This window comes from Fusarium phalaenopsidis, assembly GCF_050370095.1.
Source record: "Fusarium phalaenopsidis strain FUZ10S chromosome Unknown contig_32302, whole genome shotgun sequence".
Classification (NCBI taxonomy): domain Eukaryota; kingdom Fungi; phylum Ascomycota; class Sordariomycetes; order Hypocreales; family Nectriaceae; genus Fusarium; species Fusarium phalaenopsidis.
In genome coordinates this window covers 1,448,520-1,475,786 of record NW_028145405.1, presented here as the reverse complement: position 1 = coordinate 1,475,786, position 27,267 = coordinate 1,448,520, and the positions used below count along the sequence as shown (strand labels likewise).

The following is a 27,267-nucleotide window of genomic DNA, read 5'->3' as shown; positions in this document are numbered from 1 at the left end:
CTCGGGAACTGTCAGCTTCCAAGAATGCGCCAAAGAGCCGTCCCTGGCACTATTCATAGAGTTGGACTGGGGCGAGACGCGCTAGCGAGTACAGGGTACAGAGAGACCCCTGCCAGCGCCCTCAAATCGACGAGTGGTGTGGTACCGATACACGGAGGCTGACGCCCCCATGCCATCTTCCCGTACGGCTTTCTTGCATGAAGACACAAGGGCAACATCGACAATCGACTGAGTCTCTCCCTGCCTGCAGCCAACACCCCCGAAGGAAACCCGATCTGTACTTTTATCTGACCCCCCTCCCGATGCCAATGGACCAGAAAACGAGCCTCATGTCTTCACACATTCTTCGCAAGAGGACGCCCGACATGACGGCCCTCCAAGGCTCGAGCCGTCGCGGCACCGCCTCGCGCGAGCCCAGCGACTCGGAGAAGGCGACAGCGTCGTCGGTCGCCCATCGCTTTGCCAGTATGATGGCCAGCGAGGTTGGCCCGTCGTTGCTGACGGTCGCTGTGATGCTGTGTCTGATCTTTGGAGGTTGTTGCTCCAACGTATGTCCATCCCGTCCCTGTCTGGCCAGCTCATCATGCAGCCTTCACCGTTGAACCCCTGCCTCCCTTAACACACCAGAAACTGACCTACATCTTATTCTTTCTAGGTTTATGCGCTCGAGGCAATTGTTAAGTGAGTTGTAAAACTTTAATATGAGAAACTATTGCTGACCCGATGTAGTTTTGAACCTTCGAGTGGTACGAGCATTTCCGCACAACCTCATATTGTCTCATACGAGAAGTGACTGCAATGTCTCCTTTGCTGACACATTTGACTTAGGGACACTATTGACTTTTGTCCAATTCATCTTTGTCGCCGTGACAGGATTTATCGCTCAGTTTGATAAGAACAGTCGTTTCTTCATTGCGCCCAACAAGGTCCCCTTGAGCCGCTGGATGGTCAATATTGTGCTGTTCTTCACCATCAACGTCCTCAACAACCATGCATTCAGCTATGATATCTCGGTGCCAGTCCACATCATCCTCAGGTCTGGCGGTAGTATCACAACCATGGCTGCGGGCTATCTCTATGGCAAGAGATACTCACGCACGCAGGTCGTCGCTGTCGTCTTGTTGACATTGGGTGTCATCCTGGCGGCTTGGTCGGATGCTCAAGCCAAGGTGAGTACCTTCAACATTCACTATCTTGCCCCTTACGATCCTAACATTATCTGATTTTAGGGAAAGGGGGTGGAAGAGAGTTCCGGACGCCCAGCTTTCAGCACTGGCCTCGTGATCCTCTTCGTCGCTCAGGTGCTCTCAGCCATCATGGGGCTTTACACGGAAGCAACCTATGCCAAGTATGGCCCGCAGTGGAGAGAGAACCTTTTCTACTCTCACGCCCTGTCTCTGCCGCTGTTCCTGCCCTTTGCTCCCTCGATGGTACGCACCTTTGCGCATCTCATGTCAAGCACTCCGATGCAACTGCCTAGCCTCCTGAGCATTGCCACCACGTCGTTCCCAGTTCCCAGCCAGGTTTTCTACCTCATCACCAATGTCTTGACTCAGTATGCCTGTATTCGCGGAGTCAACCTACTGGCAGCGGTCTCCACCGCCCTAACTGTCACCATCGTCCTCAACATCCGGAAGCTTGTGAGTCTCCTTCTGAGCATCTGGCTCTTCGGCAACACGCTTGCCCCGGGCACACTGGTTGGTGCCATCATCGTGTTTAGTGCTGGCGGCCTTTACTCTGTGGGCTCACGAAAGAAGCCGGAGGTGGAAAAGACGCCCCAGGAGCGGCCAGAAAAGGCGAGTTGAGTAACTTGCACCAGTGTATTTGTATATCTGCATGGCCAATCACAATTAAGGTGTAGAGGTGGTGTTTTTGGTTCAATAGAAGTATGTTAGAGGGAGGCAGAGGACTAGAGAGGTGATAGGGAAGTGGGATAGATAGAGTATCTATGGCATTATGATACCCATTAGATTGGAACAAAAGATACCATAACATGCATGTCTCGTTATGCTAACAGTCAGCACAACAAGATGGGGTGAGTTTACACTGTACCCAAAACAAGAGTGATGATAGGGTCGGGCTTAAGATAGTAATCCTTGGCCCGGTTTTAAAGAATACTCCGGAGGCGGAAGATCACCCATTTCCCCCAACCTTGCACTCTTCGGTTGGGGAATGGGTATTTTCGAGGCCCCCAACACCGTTCAAGTTCAGCTGCAGTATGCGGGGCTAGAGATTTGTGATCCTTCTGATACGAAAGTCGAAGTATGGACGATGCCATTCGAGCGCTTATCGGGACCGTCCCCGACATCTAACCCGAACGCCGGAAGGCTTGATCATGACATTGGGCAACATGGTAGGGTAATTCCATCTTGGGGCATGAGGCATGATGCATTGGTGTTACTAAAGCACATGTTCTGGAGGTATATGAGGAGAGCGTTGAGCAGCCGACAACACGTTTGTTCATCACCTTTCTCTTCACTTCCAGTCTAGAAACCTCTGACCTGACCCAGCATGTCTCATCCACAAACCACCTTTCGCCAGACAACCTTCAAGGGGGACTCGGTCCTCTCAAGGAGACGAAAGACTGTTTCTCGTACCACGGTCCACGCCCAGCTGGAGCAGTTGCGGTCAACTGGCCGATATGATTGCTTCAAGCTCAAGTGGCATCCTATCTACGCAGACAAGTCCATGTGGCCGGTGCCTTTTCATCTCTTCTGGGATAGCGATATTGCCAAATGGATCGAAGGGGCCTGCTATTTTCTCGCTGACGACTATGACGCCGAGATTGACAAGACAATCCGTGAGCTTGTGCAGATGATCAGAGGAGCTCAGCAGGAAGACGGTTACTTGAACGTTCATTATACCGTAGTCGAGCCTGATAAGCGATGGTCTAACCTCAGAGACATGCATGAGCTGTAAGTTGTTGAGCAACATCTCCCTCCATGCTTACTCCTTACTGAAGGCAATAGGTACAACGCTGGTCACCTCATTGAGGCCGCTGTCGCCCACGAAGGTTACTATCACAACAACCTACTCATCGAGCCAATTGAAAAGTATGTGGCCCACATTCGGAAGCGATTTGGCCCTGGTGAGGGCCAGTTAAGGGGATACCCCGGCCACCCTGAGATTGAACTTGCTCTGTTTCGTCTCTACAAAGCAACTGGGAGTACCGACGCCTTTGAGTTGGCACAGTACTTTTTGACAGAGCGGGGAAATCCAACGGGACAGGATGGCAAGCATTATTATGACTGGGAAATGGAGAAGAGAGGGGAGATCTCATGGCAACGACCTGATGCTTACCCTGAGCATGGCACACTTTGGTACTGCCAGGCGGACTCTCCAATCGTGGAGCAAAAGACCATTGAGGGACATGCTGTCCGGGCTAACTACCTGCTCACTGCTGTTGCCGATATGCTTTACCTCTCGAAAGAGGACGGCCGGCCCATCCCTAATGCAGAAGGTTGGTCTGAAGCCGTGCACAGGCTCTGGGACAACATGGTCGACAAGAAGATGTACATGACAGGAGGCGTCGGCGCCATCAAGCAATGGGAAGGATTCGGCATCGACTATTTTCTCCCTCAAGGAACAGATGAGGGAGGCTGCTACAACGAGACTTGCGTTTCCATCGCCGTCATGATGCTTGCTGAGCGGATCTTGCATCTTGACCTGGACGCCCACTATGCCGACATCATGGAGCTGTGCCTGTATAACACCGTCATGACTGCGATGAGCCTTGACGGAAAGGCCTTTACATACGTCAATCAGCTGGCTAGTACCGAAGCTGACAAGAGCATACGTGAGGAGTGGTTTTGGTGTGCTTGCTGCCCTCCTAACCTAACTAGACTCTTTGGTAGTCTGGGTGGTTATCTATGGGATTATGGTCACGAAGAGAGCAATGCCTTCATCAATGTACACTTGTACACTGGTGCTGAGCTTACCTTCGATGCCAATGGGTTGCCTGTGACCCTCCAGCAGAGGTCTAACTGGCCATGGGAGGGCAAAGTAGACTTTCAGCTCTCTGCTCCATCTTCTCTGCGAGTCGTCATCCGACTGCGTCTTCCAGCATGGTCTAAGCGAGCGTACATCTTGACCCCATCTCCGCAGCCAGGCACAGTCAAGGTCGAAAAGGGGTACATCTGCCTGGACCCTGCCTATGTTTCTGAGAACCCTTCATTCTCTCTTCAAGTCCTCGGCTTCGAGCCTCGATACCTCTCACCTCACCCATACACGAATCAGCGGACTCTAACACTCGCTCGTGGACCAATTGTATACTGTATTGAGGATGCCGACAATCCATGGGAGACAAACCACTTCAAGGATATCTTTCTCCGAACAGACTCGAAAGTCACTGAGAAGATGGTGACTGATGAAAAGACTGGAGAAGAGTACGTGTCTTTGCAGAGCAAATGCTGGAAGCAATCTATTTCCACTCATGCTTCCCTCAAAGTTGATGGAGACTCTGCCGCACCACGGGACCTGGTATTTGTTCCTTACTATTTCAGGGCCAATAGGGGAGGGAAGGGACAGATGAGGGTTGGGTTGATGAATGGAGGTATTGAGTCAGGTGTTATATTCCCTGAGAGACTGTAGCAACATGTGCAGAGTGACTCGATAACTGGGCATTGAGGCTTGAGATTGAATACAAATGCGTCTGGTATAAACATGGAACTCTTGTCAAAGTATTATATGTTGACTTTATGCCACCCAAAACGGGGACCGAAGTATCACAATCAATGTCTTAGTAACTTTAACAGTAAATACTTCATACTCAAAGCCTAGGGGCTCAATGTGCTCAAATCCATAAGGTTTTGTGCTTCATCATTGATAGGCATGATGCGGACATCTCAGTTCTTGAATGAGCAACGACAGTAGTCTCAACGGTAGTTTCGACAATAACTCGTCAAATTATTTATGAAGTAGGTGACCACTGGGTACCCATCTATTCATGACTCCAACATATCTGTCCTTGATAAGCTCAGTTTGCCGTACACTTATGGGGAAGCCACATGGTATCCTATCTTCGACGGCGAATATGCATTTTCTGCAAATTAATAATGAAAGACGGCCCTGTGGTTGGAAGGTGATGAGCGTGAGATTAGAGTGGCGGCCAGAGGTCGACGATCTTGGCAGTCTTCGAGACGACATTCTGAGCGGAGGTCAGATGTCTATGACTACGTTCTCCTTAAACAACATTTCATCTGGGCAATTGGGTACGTATTAGGAAGCTTGGGTTTTCCCCTGAATCTCGTGATCACCTTTGACTCAACTTAATAGCCCTGTCTCGCTTCAAGTCAGAGCATAGTTCGCATGAGATCTGATTACCCAGGCCTTGGGCCCTGCCTTATTCCGGGGAACCTGATCCGGAGTACCCCCACGGTAACCAGTAGCCGGATTCCGAATCAGTCGAGAGACCTAGAGGCTGTGTGATGATGTAGTCTCCCGTCCGGGATAGTCCTGGTTCCCGGATGAGACCCCGTATCACCGAACTGTCGATCACGGTAGCACTAATAACGTTGTTTTGGAAGACTAGAAGGATTTCCGACAACGTGTCGCATGTCCTAGGGAGGGCGTGGGACCATGTGATCGTTTAGAACGCTCGAGCCCGGCATATCGAGGGTTCGTGTGTAACGCGTGACATACCCGGGAGCCCCGTCATTGCTGGCGAGTTTGGGCCTCATTTTGGAAGAAGCGGAAGAGTTACACTACCTCCTGACCTATGTGGTAACCATTGTCCAGTCGGAGTAAAAGCCCTGTTCCGTATTGTAGCTACCGAGAGTGAGGCTTTCATTGGGTGCCTCGGAGGTTGAATACTGTGAATGCAGGCGAATTGCCTGAGTAAACAGTGTTCTACCAACTCGTTGACTTGAGTTAATGCTGATTCAACAATGCCGACCCATAAACGAATAAGATTAAGGACTCCTGTCAGAACCAAAGACGATATAGTGTCAACAAAATATCTACGATAATGGATGTAGAGACCTCCAACCGTTGAGCGCCACCTCCTTGGGCTGCAAAGTACAATAAGTCTCTCCAGTACCGAAGCACATGCCTCAAAAGGCCTAGTGCGCTGGAGCTCCCAGCCCCACCCGCGGCGGGCATTGCACCGACGCCCTCAGACCCTGTCCCTCATCCACATCCCGCCTTGTTCTGGGTGTGTCACACCGTCATACCTTGTCTCACTGCCTTACTTCTTACTTGCACGCCTCCTCAAAGACCTCCTCTTTCGTGCCGTCCCGCCTCTGTCAATCAAACCCGGACTGTTCGAGGAGTATTTATTCTCTTTCGCGAGACAATTCATGCGCCAAAAGTGCTCCATTTCCTATCCATAAGCTTGGATTTGATCAGTGTACAAGATCATTATGCCTGGTACGTAGCTCCTCTGCCCCTCTTCAACACGACTACACTCGATGCTTTGGTCTCCCTTCGACTCAAACTCGCAGCAATTGACAGCTGTTCTGACCAAATAATTGCTCCAGGCAACGCCATTTTTGAAGAGAGCGAATCCGTAGCTCTCGACGTACGAACTCGCGAGTCGGATGAAGAAGGCGAGGAGGCCCGGGACTCTGGAGCGACCGGCCATGGCGCCTCCGACGAGCAAGCAGCGTCCGACGCTGGCTCCCACCCCGACCACAGTGACGACGATCTCGAAGATGGAATGTTGTTGCGGGACCTTCCAAAGAGAACAACCTTCTACGATCCCGTCGCTGAGCGTCAGATGAGCCAGACAGACGCGAAGTTCTTTTATCACCGAAACAAGGCCGATCTGCGAAGTGGCGGTGGTGCTGGCCACCAGTCGATACCTCAGAGTCCCTTTCTGGCCTCGAGCTCTCGCCCTGCGACCGAGTATGGCGCAGATTCTATGGTTCTAGACTCCAATGGCCGTCGCGTTGATTCCTTTGCGCCTGGATTGGAGATGCCAGGCCCCGCTATCGACCCTGCAGCGATCACACAGTCGCCCACAAGGATTGAGCCCCATCCTGCGCTTTATGCTCCTAGCCACCCTTCAGTGCCTCCTACTCGAGCTGGAACTATCGCGCAGGAGCCACGAGTAGGCGACGGCCCTGCTGCTGGGTTGCCTGCTGGGGGTCTCTTCGACACTGAACCCCACATCACTGCTGAGCTCAGTGCCATTTCCAAGAACATCCAAAGGATTTTGGATCTTCGACGCAAATACATTGCGCTTTCGCTGCAAGGGCCGGAAGATAACCCAAAAGATGACCCTGAATGGGACATTTATCCTCCCCCACCTGAGCCTGCATGGCGGCAACGTTCGCACCATCAAGCTGGTGCTGCAGAGCATATTCCTGGTCAAGAGAACGCAGGATTGAATGGCAACAAAGAGGCATCCGGTGATCAATCACGATCAGAGACTCGGGAGAGCAAGCGACCAGTGCGAAAGCGGAGGCCGGGCGAAGACATCGGCGAGGACTTTGATATTGCCGATTTGCTACCCCTTCCCAGCAACGACGGGCGCACATACAAGCTGGATGATAGTGGAGTCTACCAGGTGTTTGAGCGCGATGCTGAGGAGCCTTCGATCCGAGTTCCCACAATCAGGGAGTTCTACATGGACCTGGACGACATCTTGGATGTCTCCTCCGATGGACCCAGCAAGAGTTTCGCATTCAGACGTCTCCAGTATCTTGAAGGCAAGTTCAACCTCTATGTCCTTCTCAACGAGTATCAAGAAACTGCGGACAGCAAGAAGGTGCCCCATCGAGATTTTTACAATGTTCGAAAGGTTGATACTCACGTTCACCACTCGGCATGCATGAATCAGAAGCATCTGTTGCGCTTCATCAAGAGTAAGATGAAGAAGTTTCCCAACGAGGTGGTTCTATTCCGTGATGGAAAGCACCTCACCCTGGCCGAGGTCTTTGCCAGTATCAACTTGACCGCCTATGACCTCAGCATCGACACTCTTGATATGCACGTAAGTTTAGCGTTCTCCGGATCCAGCTGTTTCGAGATACGCGGCTGACTTTCACAGGCTCATACCGATTCATTCCATCGATTTGACAAGTTCAACCTCAAGTATAACCCTATCGGCGAGTCTCGTCTCCGTACCATCTTTCTCAAGACGGACAATTTTATTCACGGCCGCTACTTGGCCGAGATCACCAAGGAGGTCATTTCTGACCTTGAGTCGAGCAAGTACCAGATGGTTGAGTGGCGAATCTCAATCTATGGCAAGTCCATTGACGAGTGGGACAAGCTCGCTGCTTGGGTAGTTGACAACAAGCTCTTCTCGCACAACGTTCGCTGGTTGATCCAGATCCCCCGTCTCTACGACGTCTACAAAGCTAGTGGCTTGATGGAGACGTTTGAGCAGGTGGTTAAGAACGTTTTCCAGCCCCTTTTTGAGGTTACTAAGGACCCTTCAAGCCACCCAAAGCTACACATCTTCCTCCAAAGGGTCATTGGCTTTGATAGCGTCGACGACGAGAGCAAGGTTGAACGACGCCTCTTCAAAAAGTTCCCTGTGCCCAAGGTCTGGGACACTAAGCAGAACCCGCCCTACAGCTATTGGATCTACTACCTCTACTCTAACCTGGTATCTCTGAACTACTGGCGCAAGAAGCGTGGCTTCAATACTCTTGTCCTACGGCCACATTGTGGAGAGGCTGGCGACAGTGAGCATCTGGCTGTTGCCGCCCTTTGCTGTCACAGCATCAGCCACGGATTGCTCCTTCGTAAGGTGCCTCTTTTACAGTACATGTTTTATCTGGAACAGATTGGCATCGCCATGTCGCCGCTCAGTAACAATGCTTTGTTCTTGGCATATGAACGGAACCCCTTCCACCAGTATTTCAAGCGAGGCTTGAACGTGTCACTTTCTACGGATGATCCTTTGCAGTTTGCCTTCACAAAGGAGCCTCTCATTGAGGAATATGCAGTGGCTGCGCAGATCTACAAGCTGAGTCCCGTCGACATGTGCGAGCTGGCGAAGAACTCGGTCAAGCAGAGTGGCTACGAGTTGTCTGTCAAGGAGCAGTGGCTGGGACCAGGCTGTGACAAGCCGGGCCGAGAAGGAAACACCATGGTCAAGACAAATGTTCCTGACCGGCGTGAAGAGTTCCGGCACTTCACACTGATGCAGGAGAGGGAGGTGTAAGTCACAACCTTGGTCTCTTGATGCTCTTCCTGGCGCTAACCCTTTACCTCACAGGCTAGCAAAATATGTCCACTACAATGCTAACAGCGAGCTCTCAGCCCAACCTGGTGGCACTGATAGTAAGATGTCAGAGTCAGCAGTCTACATGGCTGGGCAGTCTACCGGCGCGGGTCTTCCCTCTGGCGATGAGCCCTCGAATGTGGAAGCGTCCCCGTCGGCTAGCTATCATGCCGCAACCGTAGGATCACCTACTGGATTATCGACTGGCCGAGACCAGACCTGGACTAGCGATGCCATGGCAGATCTTCACCTGTCGGGAAGTGATCCGAGGATGTTCCCAGGAATCTTCACACGAGGACATCGCACTGGTAGCCTCCGCAACTTGGGCCAAGCTGCTGAAGGCCGGACGACATCTGACGATGTTTTTGGGCCCGATACATCCTGATTGGATATCACTAGGCAGCGAAATGTCTTGCGCAAGGCACACTGGATAGGTTCGTAGAGTCATGTGAGTTTGGTATAGGTTGGGTTGACACGGCGGGACTATATAGACAGTAACGTTTTCAAGACTCTGATCAAATAGGTACGGTTGGGAACTGTAGAATGGGTCTTTTCTTGGTTAATCGGCCCCCAGGCCTGGCTTTCGAAACTGATAGTCTTTCAGCTCTCATGGATGCATAGGTGAAGTATGTGCGTAGAAGATGAGCACACCACATGTGGGTTTGTGCTCTAGACATATTGTACCTCAGCGATATGGGCTTTTGAGGTGCTGGGCTGTGCTAGAGAGTGGCTCCGGGATTTTGGACAACGGTATATGAAGTTTGAAGAACATCGCCCACCGTGATTGACCCAATGGTGACTTCTGCTTCAAATACGATATTGAACAGTGGTGCAAAAGCCTTGTTGCTTACTGCAAGTTGCGTAGTGGGGAACTTGGAATACCTGCAAACAGATGCATATGCAGTTGTGTAAGGTTGTCCTGCTCCTTGCTCATCCGCGACAGCCGGATAAACTTATCTGAGCAACCTGGTACTCCATATGTCTATTTTCTCGGCCACGGCACTTATTTCGGTTGCTTTGCATGACGTTAGGTGCCTAGAACGCAGCGCAGGTGAGCAAGTAGGCCGGTGAGACGGCGGCGATGTTGACGAAAGCATGTGGCTGAGGCATGCTGTGTACAAATCCATCTTCTGGAAAGGGCCTATGGAAGGGAGCTGACGTTGGACCTGCTTGCGGGGGATCCAGTGGAGTTCCAGGGTTCGACCTTGGATGGAAGCCCAACCACCTCGTCACCGAAGCAATGAAGAAAATGCTGCCAAAGTAAGGGGTGACGCAAAATTCGCACCGTGATAGTAGCGAATTAGGTATATCACTGTGTGCGCGAACAGCGTCAATTCGACACCAACTTAACCACGCTGGCGCTATGCCTAAACAGGTAGGCACCTACCTAACGACTTGTCCAGGAGGCTCAGGTTCTCGAACTTGGTAGGGGGAAGGTGCGTCGGGTCGGTCCATACCTAGCTGTTGCTCGCTCCTCAGACAAACGACGCACTGCGTCACTTCGCATCGCATCGCATCGCATCGTTCCGCTTCTACTCGTCCCCCCTCTCCCCTTCGCCCTGCTCGTTAGCAAATTCCCAGCGGATTCCTTCTCGAAGCACATCCGCCCGCGGTGCAGCTTACTGAGCCGACTCACGACTCTCCGACATGGGGTTTCTGGGGGTGTACCGGGCCGTCTACGACTACGCGCCTCAGGCCGAGGGCGAGCTCGCAATCAACGACGGTGATCTGCTCTACGTCCTCGACAAGAATGGCGACGATGGCTGGTGGAAGGCAAAGAAGAAGGCCGGCGCTGATGATGAGGACGAGCCGACAGGCCTCGTGCCTAACAACTATGTTGAACAGGTGAGTTGGCCTTGACTGGGCCTCACATTCATGTGCCATCACGATGATACTGATCTCCTTTCTTCCTTTCCCAAAGGCCAAACCTGTAGAGCACGCCCGCGCCCTTTACGATTATACGCGTCAGACCGACGAGGAGCTCTCATTTCCCGAAGACGCCCAGCTCGAGGTGTACGATACGTCAGACCCCGACTGGATCCTCACCGGCCTCGACGGCGAATATGGCTTCGTTCCGTCTAATTACATCGAGATCGGTGGCTCTGAAGAACCTCCAGCACCGTCGTTGCCTCCCGCTCCCCCAGCTCTACCTTCGAGGCCGCAACCTGCTCCAGCCCCCGAACCCGAGCCCGAGACGGCATCTCCGGACCTACCGAGCAGCGCTGCACCCGCTCTGGCGGGTCCTGCTGCTGCTCTCGCGGGTGTTATGCATGCCCGTGCAGCCTCTCAACAGTCTGCAGCCCCCCCGAAACCTCCTCGCGCTTCCGTTACGTTCAGCGAGCCCCCAGAATCCGACGACGAGCCTATCCGATCCCCTGCTCTCCCTGCTCGACCGCGCGTGCCTGCTTCGCCGTCTCCGACATATGAGCATCCGGCTTCTCCAGTTAATATGCACTTCCACCAAGATCCTAATCGACGTCAGGATGTCGAGCGTACCCCTGGCGGTTTCCACTTGTACAATATCAATGAGATGATCTCAATTATGGGCAAGAAAAAGAAGATGCCTACCACTCTGGGAATTAACCTCCTGACTGGAGTGATTTTGGTTGCACCCGAGCATGCTTCAGATGGACCTTCACAGGAGTGGACTGCGGACCGGATGACGCATTATTCACGGGAGGGGAAGCATGTCTTCATGGAGCTCGTCCGCCCAAGCAAGAGCGTCGATTTCCACGCAGGAGCCAAGGACACTGCCGAGGAAATTGTCAGCGCATTGGGTGAGTTGGCCGGAGCTGTACGTGCCGAAGGACTCCGGGAGGTGATCATGGCGGGCACGCAGGGCAGCAGTGGTGGTGGCCAAAAGAAGGGTCAGGTTCTCTACGACTTCATGGCCCAAGGAGACGATGAGGTAACTGTCGCCGTAGGCGATGAGGTTATTATCCTCGACAACACCAAGAGCGAAGAGTGGTGGCAAGTTCGCCGACTGAAGAACGGCAAGGAAGGCGTCGTCCCAAGCAGCTACATCGAGATTACCGGTACTATCTCGTCATCGTCCGCCGGCATCAACTCTGCCAAGTCGCTAGTCGAGCAAAATCGCCTCGAGGAAATTCGATTGACTAAGGAGGCCATCAAGGCGGGCAAAGAACCTCAGCAGGTAGGACCGGGAATGCCTCTTCCCAAACGAGGTAGTAGCCTCATGGCGAGAGAGAATGGTAGTAATTCGGGACAACAGCGGAGCCGTCGAGAAAATGGACGAAGCGATGGCAGCAGCCAGCCACGGTCCAAGCCTAGTGAGTGTCCTCTCTGCCGCCCCTTTGCCCGCCCTTATTTGCGCACTATGGATTCCATCAAATACTGACTCTAGACCTCCTAGAACCAGACTCGTCCAAGGTGCGGACCTGGACAGATCGATCCCGATCCTTCAGCGTTGAAGCCCAGTTCCTGGGCCTCAAGGACGGCAAAATTCACCTGCACAAGATGAACGGTGTCAAGATTGCTGTTCCCATCAGCAAGATGTCTCGTGAAGACCTCGAGTACGTTGAAAACTTGACAGGCATCTCTTTGGAAGACGATAAGCCACTGGCAGATGTCAAGCGAGCTAGGACCGCCGAGAAGAAGTCCTCCGAGTCTAGCACCACAGCCGGTGTGACCATCGAGAAGAACAAGTCCGACTACGACTGGTTCCAGTTTTTCTTGTCCTGCGAGGTTGCGGTGGGATTGTGTGAGCGCTACGCTCAGGCATTCATCAAGGATTCAATGGATGAGAGCGTTTTGTCCGATGTCGATGCAAGCACCCTCCGAGCTCTTGGCCTCCGCGAAGGCGATATCATCAAGGTCATGCGCCACTTGGACTCCAAGTATGGCCGTACGCGTGGCGGGAAGAGAGGTGTTAGTTTTGCGGAGGGAGATGGCGAAGGTGCTTCTGGGGGTTTGTTCTCTGGACCTGGTGGTGCACTCCGAAACAACACTCGCAAGGGTCGACCTGCGCCGGCGGTTCAGACAAGCGATGTCGTTGATGCTAGCGCTTTCTCCAAGTCAGACGGCTCCAAGGCTGCTGACGAGGATGCGAAGTCGCCAGTACAGACTAGCCCAGCGAACAAGAGCCCCGAACCTCGCCAGGCGGCTTCTTCAGGATTTGACGATGATGCTTGGGACGTCAAGCCCAGCAAGCAACAGCCACCACCACAATCACAGCCGCAACCCCCAGCCGAGTCCGCGCCGAAGCCTGCCCCGGAACCATCGTCAGCCTCGCCTCCTCCAACCCAGGCTTTGACGGGATCCATGAAGGAGTTGTCGCTCTTGTCAGCACCGCTTGAGCCTACAAAGACTGAGCCCACCCCTCCAGCCCCCAAGGTCGAAGTTGCTCCTGAGCAAACAGCAGCGTCGGTGCCTACGACGCAACCCCTCGGCGGCGCCACCCCGTCCTTCTTCACGTCAGTCGCGCAAGCACGACAACGTCCTGCTCCACCACAGGCATCAGTGAACCAGGCATCCCTTGTGCCTCCACCACCTCAAAGGCCTCTGTCGGCTCCGCAAACAGCTCAACCGAGCGGATTTGCTCCCCCACCGATGGTACCCCAGATGACGGGTGCGTTGCAGGGGCAGGTGGCACTCCCTGGCCAGAGCTTGAATGAGATAACCCAAGCTCGTCTGCAGCAGCAATACACTGCTCAGATGCAGCCTGCCATGACCGGATTCCCTGGACCACAGGGCCCTCAGCCCATGATGCCGTTCCCTACCGGTGCCGGCCAATTCATGCAGCCAATGATGACCGGAATGCAGGCGCCAAACCAATTCCAACCGATGCAGCCTCAGCCCACAGGCTTCCAGCCATCGTTTTCGGCCACACAGTCTATGTACGGAGCCCCTCCTGGAGGCATCAACAGCTACCTGCCACCAGCCCTCGAGCCCCAGCGAACGGGTATGCCTGGTCTGCCGCCCCAGGTTACTGGTATGGGCGGTATGAACAACACGATGAACAACACGATGACCCCCCAGCCCCTGGTGCCGCAGCAGACCGGCCCACCACCCCCAGTCCGCTTTGGTGTATCAAATGAGCCCAAGAAGCTTGCTCCTCAGCCAACCGGACGAAGAGCAAACTTGGCACAAGCGAGTAAGTTAAATCCTTGGCTGGCCCTATTCTCTGCTAACATCGCCTGTAGCCCCCCAGAACCCGTTCGGATTCTGATCTCGTGCAAGCCTATACATAGCATCTAGTTGTTGGCGGCGCGTTATTGGTCATGGTTGGCGATTGCTTTGGACATGTTTCTTCACATCTTGTATGCATATCTAGTCTTTGTCAGGCAACCCTACTAGAAGTTGTGTGTATGACGATGGTAATACTAAATCAATGACCGGCTCAGAGCAGCCTGACTCGGTCTCTTCTAATTATACTAATCTATGTGTCTAAGCAATGCTGTGAGCGAATGTAAAGGCGCGAGTCTGCTGACAAGGCGACTGGCGCCCCACGAAAGATTCGGCGCATGATCGTGTCGAGGACGACCAGATGCACCTCCCTCCACCCCTTGACTTTCACGACGCAACTCATAGTAGACAGGGATAGAAAACAGCACCTGGCTCTAGAACTGAACATGCATATCCTCGAAGAAAGGATAATACAGCTCATGGCATTTAACCAAGTGCCAACGATGTAGGTAGATCAGTAAGCAACCCCGCAACTCGATTGACCGTGCCAAGCAATCAAAGCACCATGCCTTCAGGAATCTAAGCGACCAAGCAAAGAGAGTAACCAGAAACGCGCGTGATTGCAATAAGACTAGGCGATCTATGAAGATTGGAATCGCCGTGAAGGACAAACTCAAGCCTTGCGACGCCGTCCACCAGAAAGTTTGGCCGCTCCCGTTCCCATAGAAGAAAGATCGATCTCGGCCTCGGTCACTGGGGCGTCTGGGGTTTTGTCCTGCGAGTCTGATGAGGGCTCGAATCGCTTGCGAACAGCCCGGATCATCATGAAGAACCAGTAGAAATTGAGACTGTTGAGCGTGATGTTACTGGCGAGGTATGCCGCACCCAGCCACATAGGCACCGTTGAGTCCTCGTGTGCGAATGCCATGACTGGTGTTGTGAGCGCCTCGACGTTGGGGTGCGTGTTAATGCCGGCCCACACGTCTTTGAAGACACTGAAGGACATATACGTTCCGTACACAAGCCGGCAGGTGAAAAAGGTGAAGAGGAGCATGAGGCCGTTGTAGAGCTGAGCGCGTGTGCCCGTCATGCCCACCTTGTCCATGAACCAGTGAACGTTGAGGAAGGGGGTTGACAATTCCCAGAGAATGAACACGCAGGCATAGTAGTTGAGGAATGGGCGCTGAAGTGAATTCTGGTTAGTACAGAAGGCAAAGAACACAGGAAGTTTTGAAAGACATACAAAGCCCAGAGAGTACACCAGCAGGGCAGCGATAGCATGCGCCAGCGTTCCCAGTCCAAAGACATCGAGATTAAGGCTGGTTACGACCAAGTCCCAAAGGAAGTAGCCGGCTGCAAGGGCCTGGATGAAGCCAGCCGCACCAGTATAACCCCAAATTCGCTCCTCCCAAGTCATGTTCTTGATCTCGTTATCGGCGAACATGACCCAAATAGCAAGGCCGTTGATGAGGCAGCTCTGTACCATGGAAACAACGTGGGCATCCCAGTTCAGTCGTCGCTTTCGCGGGAGCTTCGAGTAGTGCTCCGGGGCCAGCAAATTCGATATCCATGGCGAAATTGGCCAGAAGACGACCGAGTATAGAAGAGCAGCAGCCAGAACCTCGTGAATATGGAGCGGTAGCGAGGGGAGATCGAGCAAGTCAGCCCAGGGCTGTGCTTTCTCGGCGAGCCAAGGTACGGGCGGGAGGAAGAATGGGTCTTTCATGCTGACGTTTGGTCGCGATCGGGGGCACAGAAGCGGTCGCGGTTAGAGTTGCAAGGTGTAGGTCGAGGAAAGAGGGAAAGCCTGGGATAAAGAGAGAAAAAGGCAGACAATGCGACGAGGCAATGCGCCTCAGGGAACAAAACGGGCAGCCTGCCTGTATAAAAAGATCCAGGTCACGTCTGTTGGGGAACCTCACGTGGGGAAGGCACGGGTACAGGTGTGTGCCGCAAGCCATCACGGAGCTTATTTCAGTTTTCGTACCTTTCCCCAACCGTTCTGGGCATTAGCGGCCGTTCCTCTAGTCCTCAATAGGCTTGAACTACGCAATGTATCAATGTTGGGGAAGCAGCTCCAGCCTTAGGTAATCAGGGGACCTACCTGATGTGGCAGTATGTCAACCGTCTTCCTTACCACCCCACCAGCTCCTGTCAGCCAGCTGCCAGCTGCCACCTCACTCGTTAAGAGCACCAGATACAATCACGACGGACGCAACACACATTCGCTACACTAGTTCATCGACTCCCCGCGGCTAAACGGACCTGGCACGCATATATCGGACAGAGATCGACTCCACGTGGCCGCGTCGTTCGGCTTCCTGATCCGCCCACTCTTGCAGGCCACCCGAGCTCGTCTCAGTTCTACGATCATACCCCTTTGGTCATCATGGCTGAGGCACTGCGAGACCTGCTCGCTCCCGACCAGCAGGCTGACCCTGGCGCATTGGAGTATCTGACGTACCTTGCAGAACAGCAGTCCGACTTCTTACAAACCTCCGAGCCTCAGGTCCTTTCCCAGACGTCCCACTCACTCCTCCTGGCTGTCCAGGCACTTTCGAAGCGGTCACATAAACCCGTCGTCGAGTCGGCAGCCAGCCATGCCACGTTACGGCAGTCGCTGCCAACACTGGCCCAGCGAGCTTCCGATCTTGTCCAAGCAGTACCTCGCCTTGATGCGCAGGCAGAGCACTTCTCGTCTGCCTTTGGAAAGGCGAGCGAGAGCAAGTTGCTGGCTCGAAGAAAACAGGCCCTGCTACTCCTTCGAAACTCGGAGCGCCTTGTCGATGTGATGGAGATGCCCCTGCTTCTTTCATCTGCTGTCTCGGCCATCCCTGTCAACCATTCGTCCACTCTCGAGCTCTATGCCCACGTCCGTCGCCTGGCATCCCTTTACCCAGATTCACCCCTCGTCACATCGGTCCTGGAGGAGGCGGACGCTGCCATTCGACAGATGGCAGCTGATCTCGTTGGCACGTTGAAGGCGCCCAATCTGAAGCTGGCTGCCGCTGTTAGGACGATCGGCTGGCTGAAGCGCATCGTCCCAGACCTGGTTACGGACACACCAACTGAGGATGCCCTCCCTGCCGTTTTCTTGGTCTGTCGCTTGGCCACGCTTTTGACGACACTGGAAGCGTTGGAACCCCTCAGAGATCTTGCCGACGAGGAACGCCTTCGACAGGACAAGTCAGCTAGCTCATGGTCTGGTGGGCAACAGACCGAGCGCTATCTCAAACGGTTCATTGAGATCTTCCGTGAGCATAGCTTCAGCATAGTCTCTGTCTTCAAGAGTATAAGCTCGAGCTTTGCTCCACCAGCTGAGCACGATGCCGACCCCTTGCGATTGTTGCCGTCGCCAATGGCCACATTTCCCCTACACCTCGTTGAGATGCTCGTCGAGACTCTACGCATTTATCTGCCTACAGTCAAAGACCAGACGTCAAGGGAGAGCATTTTGACGCAGGTCCTCTACTGTGCGGGTAGTCTTGGCAGACTGGGGGCTGATTTCGGAATGCTTCTCGCCTCCATTGGCGTCGATGAGTGGGTTGAGCTGGTCAAGCGACATCGCCTTCTTGCTGGACGCCTTGAATCAGTCATAGGCGACTATCGAGGCAGTCATGCTAGCGTCGCGAGTTGAGATGGTCTTTTGGGCCAACCTCTGAATGCAATCCACACGTGCCCGATGCAACAAAGTGGGGCAACGTCACGAAACGGGGTCTGACACTCTTGGTCCGATTTCATCCTGTCACGTCACTCAATCAGTTCCCCGACATGTGGCCGGAGTCTGCGACTAGCCATGGGCCTCACAATTGCCAGTTCCCCAGCGCAGCATAATGATGCCGTTGCATCCCCACCAATGACTGAGCAACGAGCCTCACGGCCAGCAAACCCAGGTATGCCTTCCAACGAGGCCCAATGGCGACCGGCACACCCGGCGCTCATCGGCCTCGATCTGCCTGGTCAATTTTTTCCCTGACATGACCACCCAGCTCGCCATTTTGTTTCCGGCCTCGGCTCCGGAGTTGCCTCTGCGGTCATTCTTCAGCCTCTAGACCTACTCAAGACCCGGGTTCAGCAGTCTGGAGGCTCATCACTCACCGCCACGCTACGTGACATCAGGCAGTCTTCAAGCCTGGTGCAGTCTCTCTGGAGAGGCACTGTTCCATCTGCCCTACGAACGGGCTTTGGCTCAGCCCTTTACTTCACTTCACTTAATGCTATTCGCCAACACGCCCAGCGGACGGGCATCCTGGGACGTCGGCTCCAGACTCAGGGTGGCTCCTCCGTCCTGCCCTCACTCACCAACTCTGGCAACCTGGTATCAGGCGCCATTGCGAGGACATTTGCTGGATTTGTATTGATGCCTTTGACCGTCATCAAGGTTCGGTTCGAATCTAGCCTCTACTCGTATCCGTCCCTCGCATCTGCAGCTCTCGATATTCGGCGGACAGATGGGTGGCGTGGTTTCTTTTCAGGATTTGGCGCCACAGCACTCCGAGATGCACCTTACGCTGGAATGTATGTGCTTTTTTACGAGATGCTGAAGTCACAGCTGGGCTCTCTGGCAGCAAAGCCTCGGGCTTCGTCTGATGACGGCCCGACCAAGATGCAGGCCACTCTTGCTAGTTCTGTCAACTTCACCTCAGCCATGCTCGCCGGCGGAGCATGCTCGGTTGTTTCCAATCCCTTCGATGCAGTTAAGACACGAATCCAGTTGCAGCCACAGGAGTATAGGAACATTTGGCATGCTTGGTATAGAATGGTGACGCAAGAAGGCGTTCGTTCACTTTGGGATGGTCTTGCACTGCGTATGAGCCGAAAGGCGATGAGTTCGGCGTTGGCGTGGACTGTCTATGAGGAATTGATTCGTCGGGCCAGGTGAATTGGTATTTGTACAACAACTGTAACAACAACTCATCTCATATAAAATAGATGGCTAGCGCTCAGGAACTGCATATACAAAAAAAAAAAAAAAAGAAAAAAAACAAGCTTCACATCTCATACCTAATCCGACCTTTCAGGTCTAAGCCGGGCGTGCCCCAGCCAAATACATCAAGAGCGACGGCGACTTGCTTCTGCGACGCTCCTTCTTGTCACTCTTTTTCCGCACCCACTCAAACTCAGGGTCATCTCTGCCATGCTTCTTCTCCTCGATCATCAGCATCTTGCCGCGTTTCTGGCGGATGTACTTGGTGTGCTTCCACAGCTGGTCTTGTTCCCACTCGGGCACCCAACGCTTGATCAAGACGTACTCGGGATCCTTGAGGTAATGTTAGTTCGAGATCTGGCATAAACTGGGACGGGCAAGGGACACGTACGTCATCGAGATCAAACTCAACCCCGTAGGCTCGCAATGACTCGATCGACAGATGTCGACGAGCCATGCGAGTGTAGGTCGGTCGGGGACCTTGGGCGACGGCCATAGGGGCAGCCTGGTTGGTGTGGACGACGTGGTTGGGGTGGGCGATGGGACCGACGAGTCCAGTATGAGGGACAGGAGCGCCATGAGGGACATGGCTAATCTGACCCATGTTGGGAACCATCCCATGATGTGGTAGGGGACGATAGGGTGGCTGGGGCGAAGGTTCTTTCTTGATCTTTTCCTTCTTCATGATGGCGTCTATTGCCTCATCGTCGAGCCCAGACTTGACGAGATCTTCCCGCAGTCGCTTCTGATACTCTTTCTCCTTGGCCTCCTTCTCAGCCTTTTCCTTGGCGATGCGTTCCTTCTCTTCTCGCTTGTACCTCTCAACGGCTTCGGCTGCCTCTCGTTCCTTCTGGTCTTTGAGTTTCTTCTCATCCATGGCGCGCTGTAGCTCCTTTCTCTTGTACTCCTCAACTGCGTCGTTAGCCTCCTTCTCGCGGCGGTCGCTCTCCGCCTTGGCGGCATCCTTTGCTCGAAGTCGCTTCAGATCAATCGCCTTCATGATGCGTTCCTCCTCTGCTTCTCGGGCTTCCTTTTTCTTCATCGCGTCCAACTCACGTCTGGACTGTTTTAACTCTTCCTCTTTGCGGTATTTCTCCACGATGCGACGCTCATCATCGTCGCGGGCATTGGCAAGTTGGACTTTCTCAAGCTGTTTGCGAGATTGCTCAGCCTCCCATTCCTCACGATAGCCCTTGACAAGTCGTTGCTCATCCTTCTCACGTTCGCTTGCAAGGCGCGTCTTTTCCAGCTCTTTGCGGGATCGTTCGGCCTCCCATGCCTCTCGGTGGCCCTTGATCAATTGCTGCTCATCTCTCTCTCGAGCGCTGGCAAGACGTATTTTCTCCAGTTCCTTGCGAGACTGTTCAGCCTCCCACTCCTCGCGGTAGCCTTTGACCATTCTCTGTTCATCCTTCTCGCGGGCACTAGCGAGGCGCATATCCTCGAGCTCCTTGCGGGCTCGCTCTACTTCCCATTCCTTCTGCGCCACGTATGATGAGGAACCCGATCGAGACCGAGAGTGCGAGCGACGCCGACGGGAAGATCGTCGCACAACCTGCTTTCGGCGATCGTCGTCATCGTCGTCAGATGAGAAGTCGTTGTAGATTCGGTTGTTGATGATGACGGGAGCTGGTAGTGGAGGGCTACTGGTGCGACGGTCACGGGACCGAGAGCGCTCACGGGACTTGGATCGGGATATGACAGTGGTGAGGCGATCAGGTCCGAGGCGACTAGGGCCGGCAGGTGCATCGTAGTAGCTGTGAGGGCGCTGCCCACCCGAGACATAGCGGACACCACCTGGTGATGGGCCGCGTCGACGGACGTGGATGTCGTAGTCTTCGTCGTCGGAGTCAGTGTAACTGTAGCTGCTTCTACTCATTGTTCCAGGCAACCAACACCGAGAGTGAGGTGAAGTTGGTGAGAGGTAGATAAGCAAGCAGATGAGAGGACTAAGGCGACGATGTCTCTGTGTTTGGAAAGAGACTTGTTGCTTTGGTGAAGAGCTTGGGATGAGACTTTCAAGGTATGGCAAGAGTAGAAATATGAGGAAGGATAACAAGAGGAGGGGAGGAGAAGAGTAAAGAAGTAAGTAGGAGGGCGTAAGCAGACATCCGACACAGGGCGTCCTCCGTCGCGGCATGGGACCGTGGTAGGGCTGGACATGCGAAGGCGGGGCTGAAACTCAGGTGGGGGCTGAAATCCGGCTTGAACGCATGGTCCCTGGTCCCTCGAAGAAGTGCGAGATGCAAAAAGGCGCAGCGCTAGTCGATCAAATGTCTTTTAGCTTATCGAGCATGGTTGGGCCGAGGGAACGATCTGGGTGTTCATAGCGGACGATGAAACCGGCGGTGAGCAAGACTGAAGTGAAGTCAACAAGCTTCAGAGAATGACCACGATTGCTTAATTCATGAGATGATAAGAGAAACTATGTACATGTCGAAGGCCGCTGAGGAGCTGGAAGCTGGAGGCCGAGTGTAACAAGCATGAAGTCATTGTGGTCATTGTGATGAGAGGAGCATTGGGGGCCAAATCTGCATAGTCGCATTGGCTGCCTGTCGTGCGTCTTGCATATTGCACAGCCATCCAGGTGATTCCGAGTGAAGGGGAGGCCGTCCAAGAAAGCCACACTGCAAAACCACCCGGGTCGAGGTGGTCACGTCGGTATCAAGTGGGCTCAGAGCGTGCGGCGCAGCGGTAGGGCTGGGGACGCAAGAGTCATGGCGGCACCGAGAAGGTGGGCGGCAATTGAAACAGTTTTTTCTGCATTTGAAGGCGTCGGCGGCTCGGCACCCAACGTGACTCGACGTGGAGAAGCAGCGGCTAGGATGGAACCAAGAAGTAGCCAAGAGGCAGCCAAGGTAGATATGGAACACCCAAACCTGTGGCGAGCATCCTGGCGCTCAAGTTATTTGGCGCGGAGCATCTGCTCGATGTGCTCGCGGCTGTTCTTGTGTGTTGTCTCCAGATACAGCAAGCGTTGGCTCAGCTTGTCCACCTCACTCTCCAGACCTTGTGTCTGACCCTCAAGCTTCTGTCGTAGGGAGTCTACGGGAAGCGAAACGAACCTAACAGGCGCAAACAAACACCACCGACGTTAGGCCACGGAAAAATGCTGGTGCGGGGTTGGGAATGGATGATGGGTGATATCGCGGGGGTTTGGGGCAGGGTACATACATTTTCCCGACACCTTCGTAGACAACGGCGTCCTCAGGCAAGCTGGCCATCTCGCTCAGAGTCAGCTTAACGAGGCGCTGCTCTCGCTGCTTAGCAGTCATCTGGGTACGGGCCAGGCCGATCTGTTGCTGAGCTGCAATAGCCTGGCTCTCGATCTCCCGGACCAGCTGTTCGAGCATTAGCAAAAAGGTGACACTGGAGGCTGACTCCCGGTCTGGAGAAGGACGGCATTGCGCAGAAGAAGGGAAGGGAATTCATACCTTTTGCAGGGCCTCATTCGGGATAGACATGGTGATATATGGAGCGCCCACGAAATGAATGGGCGTTGATTGACCTGGCTTGTTAATAATGGCAGAGAGCGTGATGGTTAAGGGAGGAGCGGTGGGAATAGCGGGTAAATGCATACTTGAGAGTGAGGCAATGCTTAAAGCCAGGGATAATATTATTATAAAGGAGGGCTCTTTATAAAAGTATATTAAATATATAAAAATATATAATATATATAATAAGCGAGTATAGTAAATAAGTAAATATAAATTTTTTTTTTATTTTAAAAATTTTTAATTAATTAATTAATTTTTAATTATATAATATAATATACATAATAAGCAAGTGGATCAGACAAGCAAGTGGATCAATTTGCCTCATAGAGGGATTTATACCTAATATAAAATTAGTTTAAAAAATTCTAAGAAAATCAGGCTAAGCCTAAAATAGCTAATATTAAAAGTTTAAGTATATTATATACTAAGATATTAATATTAATTTTTATATATTTTTAAAAAATCTTAATAAGCTAGTATTTAAAAAGTTTATTTATATTATATAAATAGTTATTTCTTTATAAAGAAACTTTTCTAAAAATCTAATAAAATTATATATAATTAATATAATAGTAAAATACTTAAAATAGCTTTTTTTAAATTTATAACTATTTTATAGCTATTTTTATTAAGCTTAGAAATCTCTACTTTTAATATATAATATACTTAATCTACTTACTTATCTAATCCACTTGCTTATTATAAATATTATTTAATAAGTATATATTATAGGTAAGTATGCGTCGCACTATATTATATAGGTATAAATAGTAAAACCTTTAATTTTTAAAACTAGGTATAAAATATTTAAAAACTTAAATAAAGTATTTTTAGTTATTTAATTAAAAATAAAATTATATAATATTTTCTTTAATTTTTTAAAAATTACTTTTTATAAATAAATAATAATTTATATAATATAAATAGGTTTTTTTATATTAACTTAGTAATAATTTTTAAAAATCTAAGAAAAGTTTTATTATTTTTATATTTTATAAAAAGCTTAACTCTTTAGTTTTAGTTTATAAAAGCTTAAATTAAATATTAAAAAACTTTTTAATATATTTTTAAAAGTAAAAATATAAATATAATATATATTTACTTATAATATATATTTATTATATATATTAATATAATAAATTTTAATAATAAAAATAATATATTTTTTATTTTATAAATTATTTAAAATATTTTAAAATTAAGTTTTTAATAAATTATTATTATTTATAAGGTTTATTATTAAATCTTATATTATTAATAAAAATATATTTAATTTTAATATAATATTACTTATTATTTATAATAATTAATTAATTAAAAAATATAATTTTATTTAATTTATTTTTAATATAAATTTATAAAAAAATATTTTAATTATATAATATACTTAATAAGTAAGTTAATTAGATAAATAAGTTAATTAAAAATTTTAATTATTAAAATAAAAATTATTATAAAAATATAATAAATTATTTAATTAATTAAAACTACTTATTATATTTTTCCCTAGATATCTTAATTACTACTTAATATATTCTTATATTATAACTAGGCTTACTATAGATACTATAGCGCTAAATACCTAGTTATGCTAACCTTTCTTAATTACTACTTCTCGATGATTTAGCTATTACCTATATATGAATATCTATTTAATTAATTACTTATTTTTCTTTATTTAAAGTTATTTTTTTATAGGTGGGTCCTTTTTGCCCTTTGGCGCTAGCTTAATATCTTATTTATTTATCGAAGGTCTTAGATCTTAGCCCTTATTAATGCTATTTTATATATAATTGCCTTTATTTCCTTAGAAAGAGACTTTAATGCTTTTAGAATTAATTTAAGAGAGCTATTTTTATGCCTTTTAAATTTTTTTTTAATGTATTTAGACTAAGATTAGGCCTTAAGGATAATCTTTAGGATTTTTAAGACCTAAGGGTTAAAGGGGATAGCCTCCTCCTCGGTAGGTATTGGAGTTTATAGCTATATATTAAGCTTTAAGATTATATCTTTTAGGTTAAGAGGAATAAGCCTAGCTTTTTTAAAACCTCTTTTAATATTTTTTATTATTATAATAGCTTAATATATAGTATAAAAAGCTAGAAAAAACTTAGTTTTTAAAATATAAGTTATAAAGTAGTTAATTAGATATTATATTTTATAATTATAAGCTTTTTTTAATAGCTTAAAGTACTTAATATTAGGAGGCTAAAGTAGATAAGATAAATAAGGTAGTATATAAAGCGTGATAATATTATTTTTTTTATAATATATCTTAAAGTTAGCTAAGTAGTGACTTTTATGCGTATTAAGAATTAAAAGGTAATAGGTATTATTTAATTAGTTAGTTATATATTAATTAAAGTGTTTTAGCTACTTAAGGCTTATCTTATTATTAGTCTAGCTATTTTAGGTTATAGTGATAGCTTAATTGCCTAGGAGGTTATTATTTTAGTATTAGTTAGTGAGATGATATTGGCTTGTAATTATGATAAATAGCTGGATTGCTTAGCTTTCTATATTAATCGCCTAGATGACTATAACCCATTTCTGGCTTTTAGGCTATATTAATTTTAGTCTTTTATGCTATTTTATGCTTATGATGACTATTTTACTTATAATTATGCCTATCATAAAGCTAATATATATAATAAGCAAGTGGATTAGACAAGCAAGTAGATTAAGCATACTGTGCACTGAAAGTAGAGATTTCTAAGCTTAATAAAAATAGCTATAAAATAGCTATAAATTTAAAAAAAAGCGATTTAAGTATTTTATTACTATATTAGCTATATATAACTTTGCTAGATTTTTAGAAAAGTTTCTTTATAGAGAAATAGCTATTTATATAGTATAAATAGACTTTTTAAATACTAGTTTACTAAGATTTTTTTAAAAATATATAAAAATTAATATTAATATCTTAGTAGATAATATGCTTAAACTTTTAATATTAGCTATTTTAGGCTTAGCCTGATTTTCTTAGAATTTTTTAAACTAATTTTATATTAGGTATAAATCCCTCTATGAGGCAAATTGATCCACTTGCTTGTCTAATCCACTTGCTTATTATATATGTTAGTTTTATTAAAGTTATAAATATTTTTTAATTAGATGCTATACTTTGTGATTATATTTTTTATGAGCCTAAACTAATTATAAATAATAATTAGATTTTTATACTTAGCTCTCTAGTAGTTATATTTATAAAAGAAATATATCTTAAGTTTTATATATCGCTTAATAAAGTTCTTAGCTTAGCGCTTACTAACTAGTAATGCGTCGCGGTTAGTAAGTAATTAGTTAGCTATTTCTTTAATACTATATAGTCGCAGGGGAAATCCTTATGAGTCTAGGTTAAGAATAAACTAGATAATAATCTATTCTTCTAGATTAGATAATTTGCGTGAATTAGGGATAATATTAGCTCGGGCTTATATGCTATTATATTGGTAGAAGAGAGTGCTATAGTTAACTTAATAGACCTTTGTGGTGCGTCGGAGACTTAGTTTTAGGTTATTTTGATAGGCCTGAAGTGTAAGAAGAATTTTAGCCTCTTTATTTGACTGTGATGTATTGGGTGGTTGAGAATTAATTGATTAAATGGAGAGGATATAGGTTAAGAGATTTTTAATTAACTCACTTGTTTAATTAACTCGCTTATTAAGTATATTATATTAAAAAAAATAATTAATTAAGTATTAATTAATTATAATATATTATTAATTAATATATTATTTTATAACTTTATATTAATATATTTAATAAGTAAAATAATTAAATAAGTAAAATAATTAAAAATCTTAGTTCTTAAGATAGAAATTATAATAAAAATAATATAAATTATTTAATTAATTAAAACTACTTATTATACTCTTTATTAAATATTTTAATTATTATTTAATATATTTTTATATTATAATTAACGTGCATGATAAGCTTATGTCCCAGACAAGCATATGTCCCATTAACATTTACACCTTAAATCGCAATTTTAAAAAAGCTCTTATAAAACCAAGCTAAGCCTAAAATAGCTAGAATTAAAACTTTAGTTATTTTATATAATAAGCTACTTATAATAATTTTTATATATTTTTAGAAAAATCTTAGTAAGCTAGTATTTAAAAAGTCTATTTACACTGTGTAATAAGCTATTTCTCTATAAAGAAGCTTTTCTAAAAGTCTATTAAAATTATATATAGTTAATATAATAGTTAAATACCTAAAACAGCTTTTTTTAAGTTTGTAGCTATCTTAAAGCTATTTTTATTAAGCTTAGAAATCTGTACTTTTAGTGCACAGTATACTTGAGACACATACTTATCTGAGACACATGCTTATCAAGTACGTTAGGCTTATTATATATATTATAGTATTAAACCCTTAATTATATTAATCTTTTTAATTATTACTCCTTAAAAATTTTATTATTACTTATAATATATATAATAAGTATATATTATAGGTAAGTATATATTATAGGTTAATATATATTATAATTATATTTTTATATTAAAAGAATA

The 27,267-nt window shown here is 48.1% G+C and overlaps 9 protein-coding genes across 9 annotated transcripts; 6 read left to right on the top strand and 3 right to left on the bottom strand.

Annotated features, from left to right (window-relative positions):
* Window positions 1-308: 308 nt before the first annotated feature.
* On the top strand, window positions 309-1,805 carry LRP88_07831 (nucleotide sugar transporter family protein; the record flags this gene model as incomplete). The annotated part of the gene is made up of 5 exons (XM_083244346.1): window positions 309-548; window positions 656-681; window positions 730-746; window positions 829-1,169; window positions 1,230-1,805. The coding sequence occupies 5 exons, from the start codon at window positions 309-311 to the stop codon at window positions 1,803-1,805; spliced, it is 1,200 nt and encodes a 399-aa protein (XP_083098840.1).
* A 706-nt stretch (window positions 1,806-2,511) lies between these two features.
* Window positions 2,512-4,590, top strand: LRP88_07830 (glycoside hydrolase family 127 protein; the record flags this gene model as incomplete). Its single annotated transcript, XM_083244345.1, has 2 exons — window positions 2,512-2,915; window positions 2,970-4,590. 2 exons carry the CDS (start codon window positions 2,512-2,514, stop codon window positions 4,588-4,590), a joined length of 2,025 nt encoding a protein of 674 aa, XP_083098839.1.
* A 1,769-nt stretch (window positions 4,591-6,359) lies between these two features.
* On the top strand, window positions 6,360-9,560 carry LRP88_07829 (AMP deaminase; the record flags this gene model as incomplete). The annotated part of the gene is made up of 6 exons (XM_083244344.1): window positions 6,360-6,366; window positions 6,477-7,933; window positions 7,991-8,633; window positions 8,714-8,748; window positions 8,807-9,111; window positions 9,170-9,560. 6 exons carry the CDS (start codon window positions 6,360-6,362, stop codon window positions 9,558-9,560), a joined length of 2,838 nt encoding a protein of 945 aa, XP_083098838.1.
* Window positions 9,561-10,822: 1,262 nt separating this feature from the next.
* LRP88_07828 (cytoskeletal protein-binding protein SLA1) lies at window positions 10,823-14,363 on the top strand (the record flags this gene model as incomplete). Its single annotated transcript, XM_083244343.1, has 4 exons — window positions 10,823-11,020; window positions 11,097-12,465; window positions 12,549-14,288; window positions 14,338-14,363. 4 exons carry the CDS (start codon window positions 10,823-10,825, stop codon window positions 14,361-14,363), a joined length of 3,333 nt encoding a protein of 1,110 aa, XP_083098837.1.
* Window positions 14,364-14,993: 630 nt separating this feature from the next.
* LRP88_07827 (TLC domain-containing protein) lies at window positions 14,994-16,046 on the bottom strand (the record flags this gene model as incomplete). Its single annotated transcript, XM_083244342.1, has 2 exons — window positions 14,994-15,503; window positions 15,564-16,046. 2 exons carry the CDS (start codon window positions 16,044-16,046, stop codon window positions 14,994-14,996), a joined length of 993 nt encoding a protein of 330 aa, XP_083098836.1.
* Window positions 16,047-16,709: 663 nt separating this feature from the next.
* LRP88_07826 (uncharacterized protein) lies at window positions 16,710-17,957 on the top strand (the record flags this gene model as incomplete). The annotated part of the gene is made up of 1 exon (XM_083244341.1): window positions 16,710-17,957. One exon carries the CDS (start codon window positions 16,710-16,712, stop codon window positions 17,955-17,957), a length of 1,248 nt encoding a protein of 415 aa, XP_083098835.1.
* Window positions 17,958-18,116: 159 nt separating this feature from the next.
* LRP88_07825 (uncharacterized protein) lies at window positions 18,117-19,202 on the top strand (the record flags this gene model as incomplete). The annotated part of the gene is made up of 2 exons (XM_083244340.1): window positions 18,117-18,213; window positions 18,310-19,202. The coding sequence occupies 2 exons, from the start codon at window positions 18,117-18,119 to the stop codon at window positions 19,200-19,202; spliced, it is 990 nt and encodes a 329-aa protein (XP_083098834.1).
* Window positions 19,203-19,343: 141 nt separating this feature from the next.
* On the bottom strand, window positions 19,344-21,126 carry LRP88_07824 (uncharacterized protein; the record flags this gene model as incomplete). Its single annotated transcript, XM_083244339.1, has 2 exons — window positions 19,344-19,580; window positions 19,639-21,126. 2 exons carry the CDS (start codon window positions 21,124-21,126, stop codon window positions 19,344-19,346), a joined length of 1,725 nt encoding a protein of 574 aa, XP_083098833.1.
* A 1,026-nt stretch (window positions 21,127-22,152) lies between these two features.
* LRP88_07823 (prefolding complex chaperone subunit) lies at window positions 22,153-22,711 on the bottom strand (the record flags this gene model as incomplete). The annotated part of the gene is made up of 3 exons (XM_083244338.1): window positions 22,153-22,312; window positions 22,422-22,588; window positions 22,682-22,711. The coding sequence occupies 3 exons, from the start codon at window positions 22,709-22,711 to the stop codon at window positions 22,153-22,155; spliced, it is 357 nt and encodes a 118-aa protein (XP_083098832.1).
* Between the last annotated feature and the right edge of the window lie 4,556 nt (window positions 22,712-27,267).